Raw genomic sequence first — 20,596 nt, 5'->3', positions numbered from 1 at the left:
CACATTCTGGGATGTTTGGCTCTAGGTGAGTGATCACACCTTCGTGATTATCTGGGTCATGAAGATCTTTTTTGTACAGTTCTTCTATGTATTCTTGCCACCTCTTCTTAATATCTTCTGCCTTTATCTGTCCTTTATCGAACCCATCTTTGCATGAAATATTCCCTTGGTATCTCTAATTTTCTTGAAGAGATCTCTAGTCTTTACCATTCTGTTGTTTTCCTCTATTTCTTTGCATTGATTGCTGAGGAAGGCTTTCTTATCTCTGCTTGCTATTCTTTGGAACTCTGCATTCAAATGGGAATATATTTCCTTTTCTCCTTTGCTTTTCACTTCTCTTCTTTTCACAGCTATTTGTAAGGCCTCCTCAGACAGCCATTTTGCTTTTTTGCATTTCTTTTTCTTGGGGCTGGTTGATCCCTGTCTCCTGTACAATGTCACAAACCTCTGTCCATAGTTCATCAGGCACTCTGTCTATCAGATCTAGTCCCTTAAATCTATGTCAAGTCAAGTCAAGTCAACAGTGAGCAGCTTTTCTCAATTGGACAAGACAAGAGAACATAATCAGGAATAAAGTCCTATCTTCCGCAGATCCCTTGCTTAGTTTTGGTTTTTTTGTTTTGATTTTTTTCTTTTTTTTGCCTCTCCGTCTTCTCTCTTCCACTAGCTTTTAGTTTAATGGCTTAGAACTACCTCAAATATCCTTAAAGACAGACAAACACAAGAGTTAGTTAAATAAGAAATTCATCCGGGGGATCAGGTACTTTTTTGTGTGAGTAATAAGGACATGATCAGTAGTCTTTAACTTTCAGAGATCTTTCAGCCTGCATATTTGTTTTTGGTTGTTAACTAAAATTTTCTTTCTTTTTAAGAATGTTGGTGCCATTAGGGGGTTTGTACATAATTTTAATAGTTTTAAGTAGTTTTAAAATACAGATCTTCCTCCATCCTATTGTAAGTTGAAAATGCATTTAATATACCTCACCTACCGAACATCTTAACTTAGCCCAGCCTGCCTCATGCATCCTCAGAACATTTACCTTAGTTTCTGGGAAAAATAATCTACCATAAAGTCTGTGGTATAATAAGGTGTTGAAAGTGTCCTGTAATTTATTGAATACTGTATGGAAGTAAAAAGACAGAATGGCTGTAAGTACATTAGTTATTTACCCTCACAATCATCTGGTTCACTAGGAGCTACATACAGCTCAATGCCACTAGCCACCATCACCAGAGAGTATCATATTGCATGCCACAACCCAGGAAAAGATCAAAATTCAAAATTTGAGGTATGGTTTCTACCAAACATGTATTGCTTTTGCACCATAACAAAGTCAAAAAATTGCAAGTTGAACCATTGTGAGTCAGAGATCATCTGCATTTCTTAATGATTTTTTAAATGACCAGCTGGTCATAAGATAAACTTGACAAATTATCTTTATTAATGCCAAACATCAGTTCAGTTCAGCCACTCAGTCATGTCCAACTCTTTGCGACCCCATGAGTTGCAGCACGCCAGGCCTCCCTGTCCATCACCAGTTCCCGGAGTTTACTCAGACTCATGTCCATCGAGTCAGTGATGCCATCCATACAGCAGCAAATTTGCACGAACTAAGGTAAATGCATCAGTTAAGTGACATGAGTGCAGAATGTCTCTTATCTTCCCAGTCTTTTACACAAAATTATGTTTTCTTTTTGGAATGAGAGTGTAGTAACTTGCAAGGGTCTATCCATAACAATAAAGTGAAAGTGAAGGTTGCTCAGTCATGTCCGACTCTTAGTGATCCCATGGACTGTACAGTTCATGGAATTCTCCAGGCCAGAATACTGGAGTGGGTAACTTTTCCCTTCTCCAGGGGATCTTCCCAACCAGGGATCACCCAGGTCCCCACGTTGCAGGCGGTTTCTTTACCAGCTGAGCCACAAAGGAAGCCCTAACAAAGATAAGTTTTTTAAATGTGGTTTTTGAAATAAATTTTTAAAATGTGGTGCACTAAGGCCATCCTTCAGTCTGGCTTTGTAGTTTATTTCCAGGATAATTCAGAAACTTCCAAAAGGGGGACTATATTGTTTTAAATTAGTCACAGTTAAAGTTGATGCACAATCAGGTTTGCGAGCCTCTGCTTGGGGTTTACAAAAAAGTATTTCAGGTTCCCTTATTAAAAAGTAGCTATAATGATAATACAGAAAGTGAAACTGTTAATTGCTCAGTTGTGTCTGACTCTTTGCAAATCCATGGACTGTAGCCCACCAGCCTCTTCTGTCCACGGAATTCTCTAGTCAAGAATACTGGAGTGGTTTGCCATTTCCTACTCCAGGGATGATCATATGGAAACACTACCAAAACATTCTGAAAAACACAAATAAAGAGAAAAAGAAATGTTTTCCAGCTAATGATGACTTTCTACATTACTTGAATCCCAGATATTTAGGAGTTTTAATTGAATATAATAATGTAAAGTCACTGAGAGGAAGAATTAGTTTATACCTTTTTTGTGTACTAAGCCTCCTTTTTAAATCCCCCAAATACTAGGGATGTAAAGCTTAAGAAAGGGGAAGACAGTATCATTTACTGGCTGTGTTTGTATTGTCCATTGCATATGTTCTCCTATAGTTCTTGCCTAACAACTATTGCCATTCTGTAGATTTTAAAAAACCACTGACATACAGATTGGTAAATGTCATTAAAAAAAAAAAAAACTTAAATTGAGCTTTTATTGTGTGTCAGATATAGGGCTAAGTTTTGACGAAGCAAATTTAATGAGACAGGGTTCTGTGATAGATTAATTTTCATCCATTCAGTAAGTACTCTATAATGTTAAAGGGGCCTTATTGAAATTTCTTATAAGTTACTGTGAGGTCACAAGGTTGAGTGGAAATTCTTTGCAGAAAGGGTATAAAATGAGAAAACATTTTGAAAATAACTTTTGGGGCTGAAACATGAAGGTAGAGCTCATAAGGCAGAAGATATAGGAAGAACTCCTCGACATAGTGGGAATGGTGAGCAGACATGGAGATATATAAACAGTCTGGCAACTTTGAGCACTTTTAGGCTGCAATAGGGAAATTAGAGCCTTGGGATGCACAGCCAGAGTGAGGATAAAGTGAAGTGAAGTAGTCTGGACTGTAGTGTGTGAGCAATAATGAGCCGCAAAAAGATATTAAGTACAGAAATAAGGACTATGTCCCTGCTAGCTGTGGAGTAGAGCAGTATGGAAAAATCAGATAGGAGACTCCAGTAGTTGAGGGAGGAACCATGAGCGCTTGAATGATGGACATTCCATTGGAGAAGGGAAAAAGATGATGTATTGGGGAGAGAGTGAAATGTATTGATGGTGTTATTCTGTAGAGGAAAGAAGAAAGGAAAACTGTTTCCTGATTTAGGTGACTGAATAGATAGTGGTGGCATCAAGTTAGGAAATACTTGGTGATGAAGAGGAGCAGAGTCAAAGGAAAAGTGATGAGTTCAGTTATGAACACCTGAGGTTGAGGATCCTGTGGGACATCCAGCCGGATTTTGGAGACAGCTGGAATGGTGGGTATTGAAAGTTGAAACACAAGGTATTTATAAATCACTGGGAAGTGAGAAAGTGAGCAAGAAGTGAAAGGATGGAGAGAGAAAATGGTACCAGGGGAGAAATGTTGAGATATAGGTGGCTTGAGGATAGTTATGATTGCTTGCAATGACAAATTTGAGAAATAGGAGGGAAGCTAAGAACAGGTAAATAGATTCCTGAGGAGCACAAAGGGTCCAGTGAGGTTAAAGACACGTTTTGAGATAGAAGCTCTGAATTTTCATTGTGATTTTCCCCAAGGCAGACTGAGAAGGAGGGCACATAAATGTAAATCTACATTTAAAATATTTTAATCAAATTATTAAAGATTTTAACAAGTAGTTTACTGTTATCTGTATCATTTTACTGACAATTTTAGGTGGTTGAATTCTGTAAAGAAAAAAATCATAATAAAGAAGCCCCAAATGAGCAAAACAAGAAATGCAATCTCCGAAGCACATGGGAAGTGATCCAAGATTCAGAGGATTTTAAGACAACAACTCCTATGACAACACAGCCACCCAAGCCCACCTTCTCATTGCTGCAGATCGGACAAAGAATTGTGTGTTTAGTCCTTGATAAGTCTGGAAGCATGACGGTAAGTTCAGTGGGTCCTGGTCTTCTGGATGCTCATCTCATATTTCTATATGATATGATCTAGACCACAACTTGGAGCTGGCTGCGAATAAACACAACCCCAAAGGTCAGAACAGTTACAAGCATAACATTTCCATTAGAAAAGGCCACCTTCACTTTATTCAACAAAAATTCAGCATCAAGTGTCTCATTTGCCAAATAGCTTGCAATTTGTGAGCAGAGATCTGATGAACTATATAGAATTAACCTTCTTTTGTTTTCCTGACAATATGTACATTTATAAAACTACTTCTAGGGCATTGAACTAATGAACTAAAGCCAAACTTGGATATAGCTTTGAGTTATTTATACAAAAGCCCTGAAATTGTATCCAAATATACTACTAAATACAAAGGAGAAATTTTCTTCCATAGAAGGATATGCCTTGAGTAAGCTTGTTATTTACTCTGCACTGAGGCAACTACTTCCAAATTCCCTCTGTTCTGTTGTCAGTCTGCCGGTCCAAACCTAACCCGACTGCTTTTCTTCTGCTTTTCCATTTAGATTGGTAACCGCCTTAACCGACTGAATCAAGCAGGCAAACTCTTCCTTCTGCAGACGGTTGAGCAAGGGTCCTGGGTCGGGATGGTGACGTTTGACAGTGCTGCCTATGTACAAAGTGAACTTGTTCAGATAAACGGTGCCACTGAAAGGGACGCGCTTACCAAAAGCTTACCCACAGCAGCCTCAGGAGGAACATCCATCTGCTCTGGGCTTCGATCGGCATTCACTGTGAGACAAGTTCCCCTGTCATAGTTTGCCAGTGTTTACAATTTATGTCTCCTAAGAAATTACCTTTTCCAGTATTTCTATGCATGCCTCATGTCTAGCTGAATTAGACAACCAAGGGCAAAGCAATGGTCCAAATGATGCAGTAACACAGGCCCACAAAACTATTGTTAACTAATTCATTCACGCTTTTGTGTTTTTCTGCATCTGTGCATTCACGCTTTCCTGCTTTCATTTGAAACATTCATGGTGTTACTTCTACATGCCAGGCACTGCAATGTGCCAGGCATTAAGAGTACCATGAGGGCCAAACATACCACACCTACTGTCATGGAGCTTAAAATCTTACTGGGGGAAGATTCATTAACCTCATAGTCACATAAATAAGTGTATAATCATACACTAAGGTATGCTATGAGGAAAGGTACCCAGGGACATAAGAGAATATCTTCTCTGAAGAAAAAAGTAAACTCAGAGTTGTGGTTAAATTTTGAAGTAGCTTAACATTCCAAACTTTTGGGTATATAAGACCTCCTTTTGGGCAAGCAAATGGTTTAAGTTTGAAATAGGATGGCTTAGGAACTGCAAATCTAATTGTATTAGGGATGTATCCAAAGATCCCATCTGATCATCCAATCATGTCACCCCTCTACTTAGGTCTCAATCTCTCCCCATTTTCAACAAACTAAGTAAAATTTCTCAGTTTAACATTTAATTTATTTTATAATATAGCCCCTACCTACCTTTCCAGGCTTAAGTACCTGGGACTCTCTTCCAGGTTTTATGCTTTAAGCAAATCAGATTACCTGTCCTTTGCTAGCAGTTTCCACACTTTTGCCCAGCCAGCTCCCTACTTAATTTTTCGTCCCTCCTTTTTATCTCTAATCATACTCTTCCTTCACATATCCATCACAGACACTATCTATTCCTTGACATCTTTCCTGATCCTTTCAACCGTATAGAGTTTCTCTTTCTGAATCCTATGAACTTGTTTTCTACTTTTAAAAATATCTCAAGAGTTTTAGCTCTTCTATCTTCTTTCCTGTCATGTCCCTTGCTCAAACAAAACTTGTTCTGAGATATGAATTATCTTTTAACTTCTGGCACAATATCTTCTATATAGGAGGTTCTCAATAAATAAAATTAAATTGAGCTATTTGATTATATCAGATGCTTAAATGATCCAAATATAAACTATGATATTATATTTTTTAGAGGCTATTTAGTCCCATGAAATAAATAATAGGAGGCTGAGAGAAGCTGTCTGGTCTAAGGTCTCACAATCTCTGCAGGGTCTTGGGGAAGTCTACCTTCTGCCTGCTTGGGGCACAACACATCAGTGGGGCTATCCCCGATTTCCAAGCAGCAGCAGGAATATTTAGTTTTCAGCTCACATGTTTCATGTTGACAGTGGACTCAAGCATTCCCTCATATGCAATCTGACCCTCTGGCCCTTTTATTCCACTTTGAAGATCAGTTCCCTAGAAGTGGATTTTATTGCTTACACAGTCAGCTTCAAAACCCTTCTCCAGATGCCTTTGTGCACCTGGGTTCTCTTGCCTCTGCCACTCACCCACATACTTTGATTAAAGAAGCAAGTAAGGGAGGGAAACCGACACTGAAATCACTGACATGTCTACTGGACTCATGCTATACAAAACCCGAGGGGAAATGACTAATACCAGATGGCCTGATGGTGAAGAGGGAACTTCTGGTTCTGCATTTCCCACTGCAGTGGGTGAGAGAGTATGTGAGGCACACAGTTGGAATTTAGATGCTCCTCCTGCCCTACAGAGCCCAGGTATGGGGTGGGAGGAGCTTGTGTGTGACCACACACAGGCAAAGGAGTGATGAGGTGATGAGGCAAAGGGCCTTGGATCCTGCCCTGTCTCAAGGTCCCTGCTGGCCCCAGTGAGGACCCCGGTCAAGTTTGGCAGTGGTGTCTGTTGAGCTGGGCCCACTGGACTTTACCTGCTTTCTTAGCTTGATCAGTGCCCACTGGTTTCCCCCAGCTGACTCACCACACTCTGGCTCTCAGTGCTGGGGCACAGCCCTGAGCACCCCCAGGCCCTGCATCTGGCCCTTGGGAGGTTGCACACCCCTTAGCTTCTAGGACAAGACAAATTGTCCTCTTGCCTGCCAATTCTCAAGTCAGCTGGTTTCCATTTCCCCTATGGATACTTGCGGACTTCTGCATGTATTCCATGACACATAGCAATGATGGGGAGTGGGACAAGGGAATCCAAATTGAGCCCTTTCTCTGGCCTCTCAGGGGCTTCTCTGGTGGCTCAGATAGTAAGGAATCTGCCTGCAATGCAGGAGACCTGGGTTCAATCCCTGGGTTATAAAGATCCCTAGGAGAAGGAAATGGCAACCCACTCCAGTATTCTTGCCTGGAGAATCCCATGGACAGAGCAGCCTGGTGGGCTACAGTCCATAGAGTCACAAAGAGTCAGACATGACTGAGTGAGCCCTACAGCTTGGTCAGACTGAGGTCTCAACCACAGCTGACAGGCTCCTGGGCTCCTGGGCTCCAGGCTTACTCACATGACAGCAATCAGAGTTCTGCCTTCATCCTTTGTGGAGCAGCCCCCTCTCAAAAGGAGTGGGGCAGAAGTCTCCACTGCTTTCAGCTTCTCTTTTAACCTACATCGAGTTTCTTCCCTTCCTGAGAGTCTGGTCCAGAGATTGGAGTTACTTAGAATTACTTGTTTCCTCTACATCTGAGTCTCCCTTCTTCTTTTTAAGGGAAGGTGAACTCTTGCCTTCCTCTTCATAAACATTATGATATTTATCTGATTTTCCTTCTTATCCAATTTTGGCACAAGGCATAACTTCTCTATACCACATAAAAAACATAATCTGGGTCTACCAGGAATAGTTGAGACATAGGTGCCATAAGACAACTAGGAACTAGGGATTAATAGGAACAAAATGTTTTGCTTTCATCAGAGGGGATATTAAAAATTTTAGTAATTCATGTGAACTGCTGCTGCTAAGTCACTTCAGTTGTGTCCGACTCTGTGCGACCCCATAGACACCAGCCCACCAGGCTCCCCTGTCCCTGGGATTCTCCAGGCAAGAACACTGGAGTGGGTTGCCATTTCCTTCTCCAATGCATGCAAGTGAAAAGTGAAAGTGAAGTCGCTCAGTCGTGTCCGACTCTTAGCAACCCCATGAACTGCAGCTTACCAGGCTCCTCCATCCATGGGATTCTCCAGGCAAGAGTACTTGAGTGGGGTACCATAGCCTTCTCCACATGTGACCTGGGAACTGACCAATCAGAATCAAGGCCAGCCATAAACAGCTGGAATGGTAAAACAGATGAGTACCAGGCAAGCTAAAATCTGCCATGAGTCTAATATGCTAATAGTAATATATTAGTCCCCATTATTATCCCTATTAAATCAGGGTGATTTCTGAATTCATCTGGGAACCTCTGAAAGCTTGTCAAGGAGACATCATGTGAAGGAAACTAGAAAACCCTTCTTTTCTGCATCCCTAGAGCTGTCCATCCTTGGGGCTGCCCTGTATCCCAACTTACCAAGCCTTCTCTGCAACAGGTTAACCAAGGGAAAAAACCATTGTCAAGTTCCATGAATCTTGCTGATTTATAATTGTATCACTGCAAGACAGAGAGATATTTGACCATTCCCAGACACTTTTGTTTATTCCCTCTAGAATTTCTCTTCTTGTTCCCTTTAATTGCAGTTTTCCCAGTACTTTGGCTACCCTGAGTCTGACAACTCATGCCTGAATTATGTCCTTAGGTGATTAAGAAGAAATATCCAACAGATGGAGCTGAAATTGTCTTACTGACCGATGGGGAGGACAACTCTATAAGTACATGTTTTGATGAGGTGAAACAAAGCGGAGCCATCATCCACACGGTTGCCCTGGGGCCATCTGCAGCGCCGGAACTAGAGGAGCTGTCAAAAATGACAGGTGAAGGGTGACCTGCTGAGTCCCACTGTATTTTCTCTTCCACTGGACTTTGAGCTCCAGTGCACTGGGGAGTAGGGGAAGGGTAGGGCAAGGAGATATGGGATTATCTTACTGACCAATCAGCTGCCCTTTCCCCCAAATGACTTTGGAACCGGCTCCACTCATTTATTCTAATGCCTTGTTTCTAGGATTAGGACAGTCTGGAGAAGATGGGACCAGCACACCACTTGGGACTCTCTTCCCAGACACCTTATAAAGACTGGAAAGAATCTAATAGGTTAACTAGGAGCTATTCACTTCCAGCTGGCAGCTGACCAAGAGACCCTGGGGAGACAGAGGACAAGCCACTAACTATATAATACCATGATACAAGTGCTCTGTTAGTAAGAGAGGGTACAATGAGCACAAAGAAGGGAGCCCAGACTTCATCTGGGGAAGAAGTGCACAGGAAGGTGACATCTGAGTTGGGACTTGAACAAGAAGTAGCAGGGGAAAAGCAAAGTGCCTGCTGAACCACACAGAAGGTCACTCTGAAAATATAGAATGTAATGCAGGTTCTTTGTAAAACGTGCTTCACCTTCCATATGCACATGGTTAAAATAGATCCCACCTCAACTATTCTTCAGCAGAGTGGGTTTTTATTACTTAAAATTTTTTTAACCTAGGGCCAGAATTATTGATATCAATTGCTGAATTGTAATGTGAGCCAGCTAAAACAACAGACTGTTTGCTCTTAGCAGTATTTGTCTTATGCTGGGATTCCTAGAAGCAGAGCCTGAGAAAGGGATTTGGGTGCATGTGATTTACAGAGGGAGAGCTCTCAGGTGAAAGGGGCAGTAGGGACTAAGATCGGGCAGGGGAAGAAGCTAAGCACAGATGTGAATTAGGAGGCCAGCTGAAGCCTGACCTCACAGGAGGCTCTGGATCTAGAACTGCAAGACAGATTTGGTCCAATCTTCAAAGACAGACCATTGTACCACTGTGTCCATCAGTCAGTGGTTAAAAAATGTCAGGGTAGGGCAGGGGTGAGTGGGGCATGCTGTTCTTTAGCTAGGGTGGCCCCATTTTGTAAGGCAATTTTCTGAAAAGGAGGCAGCTATATGCTGTTTGGCTAACACTCAGAGCTGCTGGGGAGAGATGCATTAGCCTGGATAAGGGGATCTGGGTGAGGCACCAACAGGATGACCAAAACACTCTCCTCAGATTTTAGATGTCACTAACAGTTTAAAAGTGCCTTAACATCAACTATCTTAGTTACACTTGTTCTAAATAGGTGTAGACTACATGGCTGGTATATAATTTCATGTTTACTACATATAATGCTTTTCTATAACCATCACTTGTCAGTTATTTCTTACTACTGTAACATACATATTTTTTCTGATTTAAGAAAAAACTTGAAAGTCAAGCTTGCTAAGATTATGTGTAAAATAAGAATAAATCAATACACTTGCAGTGAGGCTTAATGGCTCGTATGAAAGTACATGACCTTTAAAACACAAGATTTATATTACTAGCTTTGGTCTATCAGGGATTCTTAACTGCTTTGCAGAGGGCTGAAGTAGCCAAATGACGATGTTGCTGAAGAATTTGCTTAGTAGGATTAAAATATTATTAATAGTATCAGCTGCTGAGTTAATCTGGACACCTATTTAATGTTAATCTATTAATATTAATGCTTTAATAGCACAAAAGAGTAAGTATTTTGTGTATTTTATCTTAATTGCTAAAATGTTGCAGATACTTGTTTTCTAGAAAATAACTTCTGATAACAAAATTGCATTCTAGGAGGTTTGCAGACATATGCTTCAGATCAGGCTCAGAACAATGGCCTCGTGGATGCTTTCGCGGCCCTTTCATCAGGAAACAAAGCTGTCTCCCAGCGCTCCATTCAGGTCAGAGTTCCTCCTCAGTTTTTCATGTTTATTAAAAACTACAACCAAGATAGGGAGTTTCATGGTTATGAGTTTAAAGTTCCACATTCTTCTAATAATGAATTAAAATTAAAATAGAAGCTTCAGCCTGATATTAGCCATTATTTCTAAAATGCAACAGTATTCCTTTAAACAAGGCAATCAGTGCTTCTAATTTGGAAACAATACTAAGTGACTTCCTCTTGGAAACCATCAACATAAAATGTAATGGGTCCAAGAATTCTGTTTTAACATATATTAACAAGCACCCATAGCAATATAATTGGCCCAGAATTTTCTTCGGAGTAGGTCATCTCAATATAAATTATCTGGAACAAATGTTCAGGGGTTACTTGGTCTTTTTTTCCATTACCTCAAATCCCTGATATTTGTCAAGATTTTCCCATAAAGAGCGGAAAGTGATTTGTACTATGAAAAGGCCATGTGGTCAGTCCAGACACCTGGATCCTGTTCCTGGGTCTGTCATTAACTGTGACCACGGGCAAAGAACTTCACCTCTCTGGACTTAAGTTCTCAGCCAGACATGAACCAGAAAACTTCTGTGGTCCCCTCTGGTTCTAGAATTTCAAGAAAACAGAATTTTCTTTCAAAAACCTTGGGACAATAAAAAATGGACAAATATATTTTTAAGTGCTCTTTCCTAATGGCTGTAAAAATTATTCATGTGAATCTTTAAACTAGAGAGAGTGAACAATCAGCACCACACCTGTGTGAGTTGTAACTTTTATTGTGAATGAAAGTAAAAATAATGTAAATCAAAGCCAAATAATGACCTACTGTATAGCCCAGGGAGTTCTAATCAATACTCTGTCATAGCCAATATGGGAAACGAATCTATATGTGCTTCTCGGGTGGCTCAGTGGTAAAGAATCTGTATGCAATGCAGGAAACATGAATTCAATCCCCTGGGTTAGTAAGAACCCCTGGAGAAGTAAATGGCAACCCACTCTAGTATTCTTACCTGGAAAATGCCATGGACAGAGGAGCCTGATGGGTTATAGTCCGAGGGGTCACAAAAGAGTCAGACAAGACTTAGCAACTAAACACAACATATGTATGTGTATAACTGATTCACTTTGCTGTGCTCCTGAAACTAACACAACACTGTAAATCAGCTATACTCCAATAAAAATTTTTTAAAGCCAAATAATGTCAGATTTCAAAACAATAGGCTTTTTAGTCTATCAGTGTAGCATTTATTCAGTCAAAGAATATAGCAGTTACACTCATTTACTAGTTCAGATTTAGATATTAAACCCAAGAGCCTGATTTGAACACAGGAGGAACATGTCTTAGAAAAGTAATTAAACTGATTAATGGGTAAGTGCACAGTCAGGCAGTTTCTGCCCATTATTTTTATATTTAAGAAACCTAAAAGGGAGGGAGATTGAGACATGAGTAGGACTCATTTCCCTACCTGTCATAAGAACAAGGGCCCCTTGTTTTCTTCACATCTTAGACCATAATCTATTTTCAAAACTAGAAATTTGGGCTCGATGACCAGACCATCCTATGTTCTAACAGATATTCGTTTAAAGACCATAAATAATTAACTAGGAGATAATCCTGAAAAATTATACTTTCTACAAAGTCTGGTTAGCCCTTCCCTACTCCAACCCCTGCGCTACAGCTCCTTCGTTCTTCTCGAGATAACAAATCAACCTTGGGCGTTGACTTATTTCACTTACCTTCACAGGGACTGCAATAATAATCGACCTAGGACTTAGTTATTTGCAAGTCAAACAATCCAGATGTGGGTTAAAATAAGTCCTAGTTAGTCCCCTGAAGGGTTTAAGTCCAGTAATAAGATGAGACGTACAGTATACTGGTAGGTATAAAGCAAAACACAATGTGAGGACATCAAAGGATTGATAGAAACAAGATCCACTCACAGACTTAGAAAATGAAATTAGGGCTTCTGGGGGAAGGGTGGGAGGAAGGGGTAGTTAGAGAGTTTAGGATCGACATATACACACTGCTATATTCAAAATGGACCTACTGTATAGCACATGGAACTCTGTTCAATGTTATGTGGCAAACTGGATGGGAGGGGATTTTGGGGGAGAATGGATACATGTGTATGTATGGCTGAGTCCCATCACTGTTCACCTAAAGCTATCAAACCATTGTTTGTTAATTGGCTATACCCCAATACAAAATTTAAAGTTTTCAAAAAAAAAGATACTGTGGGAGATCAAAGGAGTGGGAGTTTATTCTTTGCTGGTGAGATGGACATCAAGTGACTTTCAAATTGAATTTTGAAGGTCAGGTAAGGCTTAGACAAATGGAGATGAACGTATAGATTTCCAGGAAAAGCAGAGAGTGTAGTAGTCAGAGAGTTAGAGATTCATGAAGATCATCAGAAGAAGTGGTCTTGTTTGGGTGTCAGAATCAACATTATGGAAGTTAAGGCTGGAAAACTCATTTATGATTGGATCATTAAAAAAAAGAAGAATTGGATCATAATAGGTACTAAACAGCAAACGAAGTTCTTAGGTACCACTGAAGTCTTTTTAATGGGGCAACTAATAGTTGGAGGCAAAATGGAAGCTATTATATGATGGGAGCTGTATTCTCCAGAAAGTAAAGAATTGTATACTTACTTTACAGCTTGAGAGTAGGGGATTAACCCTCCAGAACAATCAGTGGATGAATGGCACAGTGACTGTGGACAGCACTGTGGGGAAAGACACTTTGTTTCTCATCACCTGGACAACTAATCTTCCCCAAATCCTTCTCTGGGATCCCACTGGAAAGAAACAAGATGGCTTTGTAGTGGATACAAGCACCAGAATGGCTTACCTTCAAATCCCAGACATTGCCAAGGTATGGGTTCATCTTTTTTCTTTCTCACAATTTGATAAGATAAAATTTTTACAGAATAGTTGCAGCTTTTTAAATGATAGTGGTTGCTAAAAAAAAAAAAAAACAAGTCAGTGTTGAATGAAAGAGAACAAGGAAAAAACTCCATTCAATGGAAATCACTCAGTATGACAGCAAGTCTCTTCAGTTCAGTCAGTTGTGTCCGACTCTTTGCAACCTCATGGCCTGCAGCATGCCAGGCCTCCCTGTCCATCACCAACTCCTGGAGCTTACTCAAACTCATGTCCATCGAGTGAGTGATGCCATCCGACCAGCTCATCCTCTGTCATCCCCTCCTCCTCCTGCCTTCAATCTTCCCCAGCATCAGGGTCTTTTCCAGTGAGTCAGTTCTTCACATCAGGTGGCCAAAGTGTTGGGGTTTTAGCCTCAGCATCAGTCCTTCCAATGAATATTCAGGACTGATTTCCTTTAGGATGGACTGGTTGGATCTCCTTGCAGTCCAAGGGACTCTCAAGAGTCTTCTCCAACACCACAGTTCAAAAGTACCAATTCTTTGGCACGCAGCTTACTTTATAGTCCAACTTTCACACCCATACATGGCTACTGGAAAAATCAGAGCCTTGACTAGATGGACCTTTGTTGGCAAAGTAATGTCTCTGCTTTTTAATATGCTGTCTAGGTTGGTCATAACTTTAGTCAAGAAAAAGGAAATCAGTGATATTTTCTCCAGGTATTAAAAAGAGAACCTTCAAATTACACAGCAGCTGATGCTTTGGCATAGTGAAAACTATTTCCTCTATTGATCCTGCTCTTGAGAAATCAATGCTACGATAAGGACATGACTTTAAAACCTCATTTTTCCCAACTAGAATTTTCTTGGCAGTAAGAACCATGTCAATAGTCCAAACATACCAAAGTTTCCCTTGACTACAAGAGTATAAAAAACCTTCTTAGATCTACTTGTAATGTACATGTATCAGATGAGCTCTTCCTGTAGTTAACGTTGAAGTCAGGTCTGTCACTTAAATTTATTAACTGGAAATGTCTCCATTTTTTTTTTTTTTTTGGCTAGATTGGCACTTGGAAATACAGCCTACAAGCAAGCTCCCAAACCCTGACTTTGACCGTCACCTCCCGCGCATCAAGTGCTACTTTGCCTCCAGTTACAGTGACCGCTAAAATGAACCAAGATACAGGCAAATTCCCTAGCCCTATGGTGGTCTATGTCAAGGTTCACCAAGGAACCAAGCCTATTCTCAGGGCCAAGGTCACAGCCCTGATAGAGTCAGTGGATGGGAAAACAGTTACCTTGGAATTACTGGACAACGGATCAGGTAACCACCCCAGGAAGTGGACACATTTTTCTTTCCCAGGAAACAACCAGGTGACTGAAGGAGGGCGTCTGTGGTGAGAAGCCCAGCAGTGGGGCTGTGGCGGGTGAGCCCTCTGCCTCCCTGCAACGCCTGTACTTCAAAATGTTGGGAAACATCAGCAGGGCTTGCCTTTAGCTTCTATAAAGTGCAAGAAAGTGGTCAGTGGGCATTCCAACCCTCTCAGAAAAGGAAAGGAGGAAAATTAATAGCTATTTTGTGTTACGTGTTTGTGATGGATGGATGGATAATTAGATCTTCATTTCTTATCTTCGCCACACACTTTTGAGGTATTATGATCCCTACATTACAGATGAAGAAAGAGGCTTTAACATTTGGAAAGCAGCAGAGATGGATTCAACTATTGTTATATATGACTCCCCTATCTATGTGAATTCTATATTATCTTGACCAAAGTGAAAAGTCTATTATTTTTATATTTAAGAAGTCTAACAGGGTGAGAAAAAGAAAATTCTACATTTATTTTAGAAGGAACTTGACTATTTACTATAAAACAAGTAGCTTTATTAAAACAAATTCTGTAAATGAATTTCCTACCTAAACCTATCCTCAGTAAAAGTCATAAATTTTAAGAAAATAATCATACAACACTTTTTTCTCACCAGTAACATACAGTAATTCAATTCAGTTCAACAGATACTTATTGAGTAGTTACTTTGTGCTATGTTGGATGTAACAGAGACACATGACTTGATCTCTGATTTCAAAAAGAAAGACAATTCAGGAGGACAAGATGTATGCATTTGAAATTACACACACGCAAAGTGGTAAAAGAAGTATACCTCACCCTTAACACAGTCAAATCCTAATTCCTTCATTAATTCCTTCATTTCTCTGTCAAGGTGCTGATGCTACTAAGGATGATGGTATCTATTCAAGGTATTTTATAGCTTACAATACAAATGGTAGATACAGTGTAAAAGTGTGGGCTCTGGGAGGAGTCAACACAGACTCTCAGAAGGTATCATCCCAGAAGAATGGAGCCATGTACATACCTGGCTGGATTGAGAATGGTGAGTAATCTGTAACAACACCCTTGGCTTGAGCAAAAGGCTTGGAATCAAGGGAAAACCAAAACCTGAGGAGAGAATGGTAGAGAATTAAATCAGAGTTTCTCAACCTTGCCATTACTGATATTTTAGCCACATAATTCTTTATTGTGAAGGGCTGTCCTGTGCATTGTGAGATGTTTAGAAACACTTCTGGCCTCTATTTACTAGACATCAGAAGCAGCCCTCACAGTCATGACAATCAAACATATGTCCAGACGTCGTTCACTGTTCTCTAGGTAACAACATAGCACCTAGTTAAACCATCAGATTGAATACAGATTTTGACTGCCTTGGTTTGATTCCAGCCTTCTACCAGATAAAGTATTTTAGGTACTCTCTTGTGCTTTGTCTGCCTCTCTTGTCAAAAAGGTAATAATAGTAACTACCTCATGGAATGGTTATGATGAATAAATAAGAAATGCATCTAAATAAGCTATTGCTGGTAAATAAGAAGCATTCAATAACTGTTTGTTTTCACTTTTAATAATATTTCAAAACATTTTGTAATTAAGCTCTTTCTCAATTCAGGTCTTGTTATCTGCATCAGTATCACCATAAGCACACTGTCTCCTTTTCCTCCTCTCTTCTTCTATCAGACCAGGGAGAATAGTAGATAAACCTAATAACAGACAAAACACTGAGCCCACATGTAAGGAAGTGGAGAAATTATGGTCCGTGGAACAGATAGTCCCATACCAGTCTTCGTTATGAACACTTGTCCTTGAGTAGAGCTGGAATCAGACCTGAGACTGAGTCCTGCTAGGTTCTAGGACTTATTTTCCATCAATATCCATTCTGTCCTGGACAAGTCTTGTCCTAGCTCTGGTGTATAGTAAGAACAGCTCTTCCAAGAAGCTTCCCACTGTCCTCTTTACTTGAGTGTGTACTCAGGAAAGGGAAGATACTGAGACAAGTGGTATGCCCTCAAGCAAAGTTGACCATAGGGGAAAATGTTTTAAAAGATACTGTTGCTTTCAAAGCTCTTTTACGTATTTCAGCTTAGTTTATCCTCATTTGCTCTTCGTTTTGAGTCAAGGAAAGAAGTCAGGAGGAAACTGGTAGAGTGACTATATCTAGCAGTGTTATATTTGCATTAAGATATCTCATTCTCCTAATTATGTCATTTTACAGATGGAGGAACAGAGACTAGAGAGAATATCAGTCCACATTACTAATAGTGATAAAACCTGATTTGGCATCAGGAAGCCATGTTTTTCCCTCATCCCCTGATGAGCCTTGGTACCAAGAGAGACCATCTTTACTGGTGAATTGGACTAAACTTAAATCTCCTAAAGTATTCATCTAATCTTTGCCCAAGACCAGATTAATTGGTATAAAGATCAATCTGTCTTTATAGACAAAAAAAATTATAAGGGCTAAAAAAGTAGAGTTTATGAGAAAGTAAAGTCTGAGTAATGTAATATTAAGATATTATAGAATATTTTTATTGCAAAGAAAGTCTAAGAACCCCACTGATTGAACAGGTCAGGGATTTTTAGAATTTCAGGATGACTTTTATACAAATTTTCAGCAAGAATGTGAAGCAAATTGGAATTGCTACATTAACTAGATTTCCATGCATTCATTGAGAAAATCAAGTCTTACAAAAGCACACAATTTAGAATCCCTAACATAAAACATTTTGTGAGAAACTACAGTCTAATAAGGAAGATAAAACACAAATATGGAGAGGAAGAGAAAAATTCAAAGAATAAATAATCAAGGCAATTCTTGAATCCCAGATAAATGATTAAGAAATAAATAGGAAAGACAAGAAAACCCACAGTATTACCTAGGTGGAAGAGACTGCTTGAGGAACTCTGAGAAGGTTTAAAGCAGAGGTAATATTTAAACTGATGTTGTGGCAGGTTAAGATTAGGATAAGATAGTAGGATAGCAAAAACATAGGATAGGGTGGAAGGTGGAAGGGAGGTTCAAAAGGAGAGGGATTTATGTATACCTATGGCTGATTCATGTTGGCATATAGCAGAAACCAACACAATATTGTGAAGCAATTATCCTCCAATTTAAATTAAAAAAAAAAAAACACACACACACACAAAAAATCAATTCCAGGACAAGTGTAGTTATAAAAAACAAATTGTGGAAGCTATCCCACTAAATATCCAGGAAATAAATGTATGTGAGATAAAGAACTATGATTCTTTTTGCTTTTTCCCCTCTGATGTGACCTGATTTGGGAGCTTCACAACAAATAAAGTAAGTTTTGTGCATGGGAAGAAAGAAGGGAAGCGTAAGAAGAGGGCAACTCAATGACAAAACAGAGGGAAGTATAGCCATTTCATGGTGTTATCTGTCTTAACTGAGGAATTTTTTAATGCAGGTGAAGTAAAATGGAATCCACCAAGACCTGAAGTTAACAAGGATCAAGACAAGCAAGTATGTTTCAGCAGAACTTCCTCGGGAGGTTCATTTGTGGCCACCGATGTTCCAAAGGCCCCCATACCTGATCTCTTTCCACCGTGTAAAATCACTGACCTGAAGGCAAAACTCCAAGGGGACAATCTCATTAATCTGACCTGGACGGCTCCTGGGGATGATTATGATCTTGGAACAGGTAAGCTGAACGTGGTATGGACCCTGTAAAGGAGTTTAGCAGCCAAGCAGAGGGGCAGAGGGTGGGAGGCAGGCAGGTGTGTTGTGATGTATTTAGAGGGCAGAAGGCAGGAGGGACCTGGAATGTCTCTGAAATGACAGTTTAAGACTTTTAAACACGAGAACTGGCCTATATAGGTGTAAGATATTTCAACCAGGAATAGCAATCCTCAGTTTTTTTTCCTGAAATCTTGCCAAGCTGTGCTTTAATAGACCTCATTTTTAGTATATGTCTCTTGGAGAGAACTGGGAATAGAGTTACTATGGAGCAGAGTTGTCCTTTGGAAGAAACCTCAGATTCTACTAGATTTTTTCTTTCAAAATATGGTCTGTGGATTGCAGCATGGTCATCACATGAATGCACGTTAGAAGTGTAGAACTGGGTCTACTGAACCAGAATCTGCATTTTAAGATCCCTGGATGATGTGTGTGTATATTCAAGTTTGAGAAGCACAAATAATAAAATAATAAGCAGTAATTATCTCCTCTTTCAGTCAGGTACTATGGCCAGAAATAATTAGCTAGGCTTTAAGTCAAGCCTGATCCAGTTTTACATTTATCACTCTGTCAGAATTGAAAAGGGAACAGGATATAAAAATTAAAATGTAAAAAAAAGAAGATACTAGTGCTTATAAAAATGGACCATCAATCTCATTTATTAATTGGTATTTTATAGGATGGTGATATTGTATCTAACAGATTTTTAAAAACTTTGACTTGAGGATTACAAATCACGTCCTTTTCTAAATTATGTTTTAGCTGACAAGTACATCATTAAAATAAGCACAAATATTCTTGAGCTCAGAGACAAGTTCAATGAATCGCTTCAAGTGAACACTACTCATCTCATCCCAAAGGAGGCCAACTCAGAGGAAGTCTTTGTGTTTAAACCAGAAGCCATCACTTTTACAAACGGCACGGATCTCTTCATTGCTATACAGGCTGTTGATAAGGTCAGCCTGAAGTCAGAAATCTCCAACATTGCACAAGTGTCTTTGTTTATTCCCCCAGAGATTCCTCCAGAGAAACCAAGTCCTTCTCTTCCTTGTCCTGATATTAGTATCAACAGCACCATTCCTGGTATCCACATTTTAAAAATTATGTGGAAGTGGCTAGGAGAATTACAAATTTCCTTGGGCTGAGTTTTCCTGAGATAAATCATTCATCCTTCTTTTGATTATAAAAAATTATAAAATGTATTTTAGATTTCCTTATGAGGCAATTTAATGAAATAAAATACTAAAAACTGGATACACATACATAAAAAGTATCTATTCAAATCCAAAAATTTAATCATTGCTCACTTATTAATTACTTGAGTACAGAAAGAAGGGGTGCTTGCATCAATAAATGGAAATATGTTTAATTTGATTTGAGGAACTTTGCCAGTTATAAAAGAACATGTAATTATATTGAAATACGCCAGAAATGCCCAACTAGGTCAAACTATTTAAATATAAAAAGCATGTTCAATATTATATAGCAACATAAATGGGAAAAGAATTTGAAAATGAATAGGTGCATGAATATGTATAACTGAATTACTTTGCTGTACATCTGAAACTAACACATTGCTAATCATCTATACTCCAAAACAAAATAAAACGTTAAAAATAAATAAATATAAAATTCATGACTTGTTATAGAAGAGATTTGGACCAACATTACCAGGATTGTATATTCTTTTTCTCTAGATTTGGGCAAAGATGATGCATTTAAGAAAGAGATTGCATTGTAGCTTCCCAGGTGGTTCATCTGGTAAAGAATCCTCCTGCAACACGGGAGACCTGGGTTCGATCCCTGGGTTTGGAAGATCCCCTGGAGAAGGGAATGGCTACCCACTCCAGTATTCTGACCTGGAGAATTCCATAGACTGTATAGTCCATGGGGTCTCAAAGAGTTGGACACGACTGAGC

At 39.5% G+C, this 20,596-nt stretch overlaps 1 protein-coding gene across 1 annotated transcript in view; it reads left to right on the top strand.

Annotated features, from left to right (window-relative positions):
- Positions 1-20,051, top strand: part of CLCA1 (chloride channel accessory 1) — a 34,943-nt gene extending 14,892 nt beyond the window's left edge. Inside the window, exons 6-14 of the mRNA XM_043460773.1 lie at positions 3,934-4,152; positions 4,695-4,922; positions 8,690-8,864; positions 10,653-10,759; positions 13,409-13,624; positions 14,694-14,955; positions 15,855-16,025; positions 18,409-18,642; positions 19,440-20,051. Of these exons, the coding sequence (XP_043316708.1) occupies positions 3,934-4,152; positions 4,695-4,922; positions 8,690-8,864; positions 10,653-10,759; positions 13,409-13,624; positions 14,694-14,955; positions 15,855-16,025; positions 18,409-18,642; positions 19,440-19,822 (1,995 nt within the window). The 3' untranslated portion in view covers positions 19,823-20,051. The remainder of the gene's footprint in view (positions 1-3,933; positions 4,153-4,694; positions 4,923-8,689; positions 8,865-10,652; positions 10,760-13,408; positions 13,625-14,693; positions 14,956-15,854; positions 16,026-18,408; positions 18,643-19,439) is intronic.
- Positions 20,052-20,596: the final 545 nt, after the last annotated feature.

Source organism: Cervus canadensis, chromosome 2 (genome assembly GCF_019320065.1).
Source record: "Cervus canadensis isolate Bull #8, Minnesota chromosome 2, ASM1932006v1, whole genome shotgun sequence".
In the NCBI taxonomy this organism is placed as follows: Eukaryota; Metazoa; Chordata; class Mammalia; order Artiodactyla; family Cervidae; genus Cervus; species Cervus canadensis.
The sequence above is the reverse complement of the archived record's forward strand: the minus strand, read 5'-3'. Positions and strand labels throughout refer to the sequence as shown.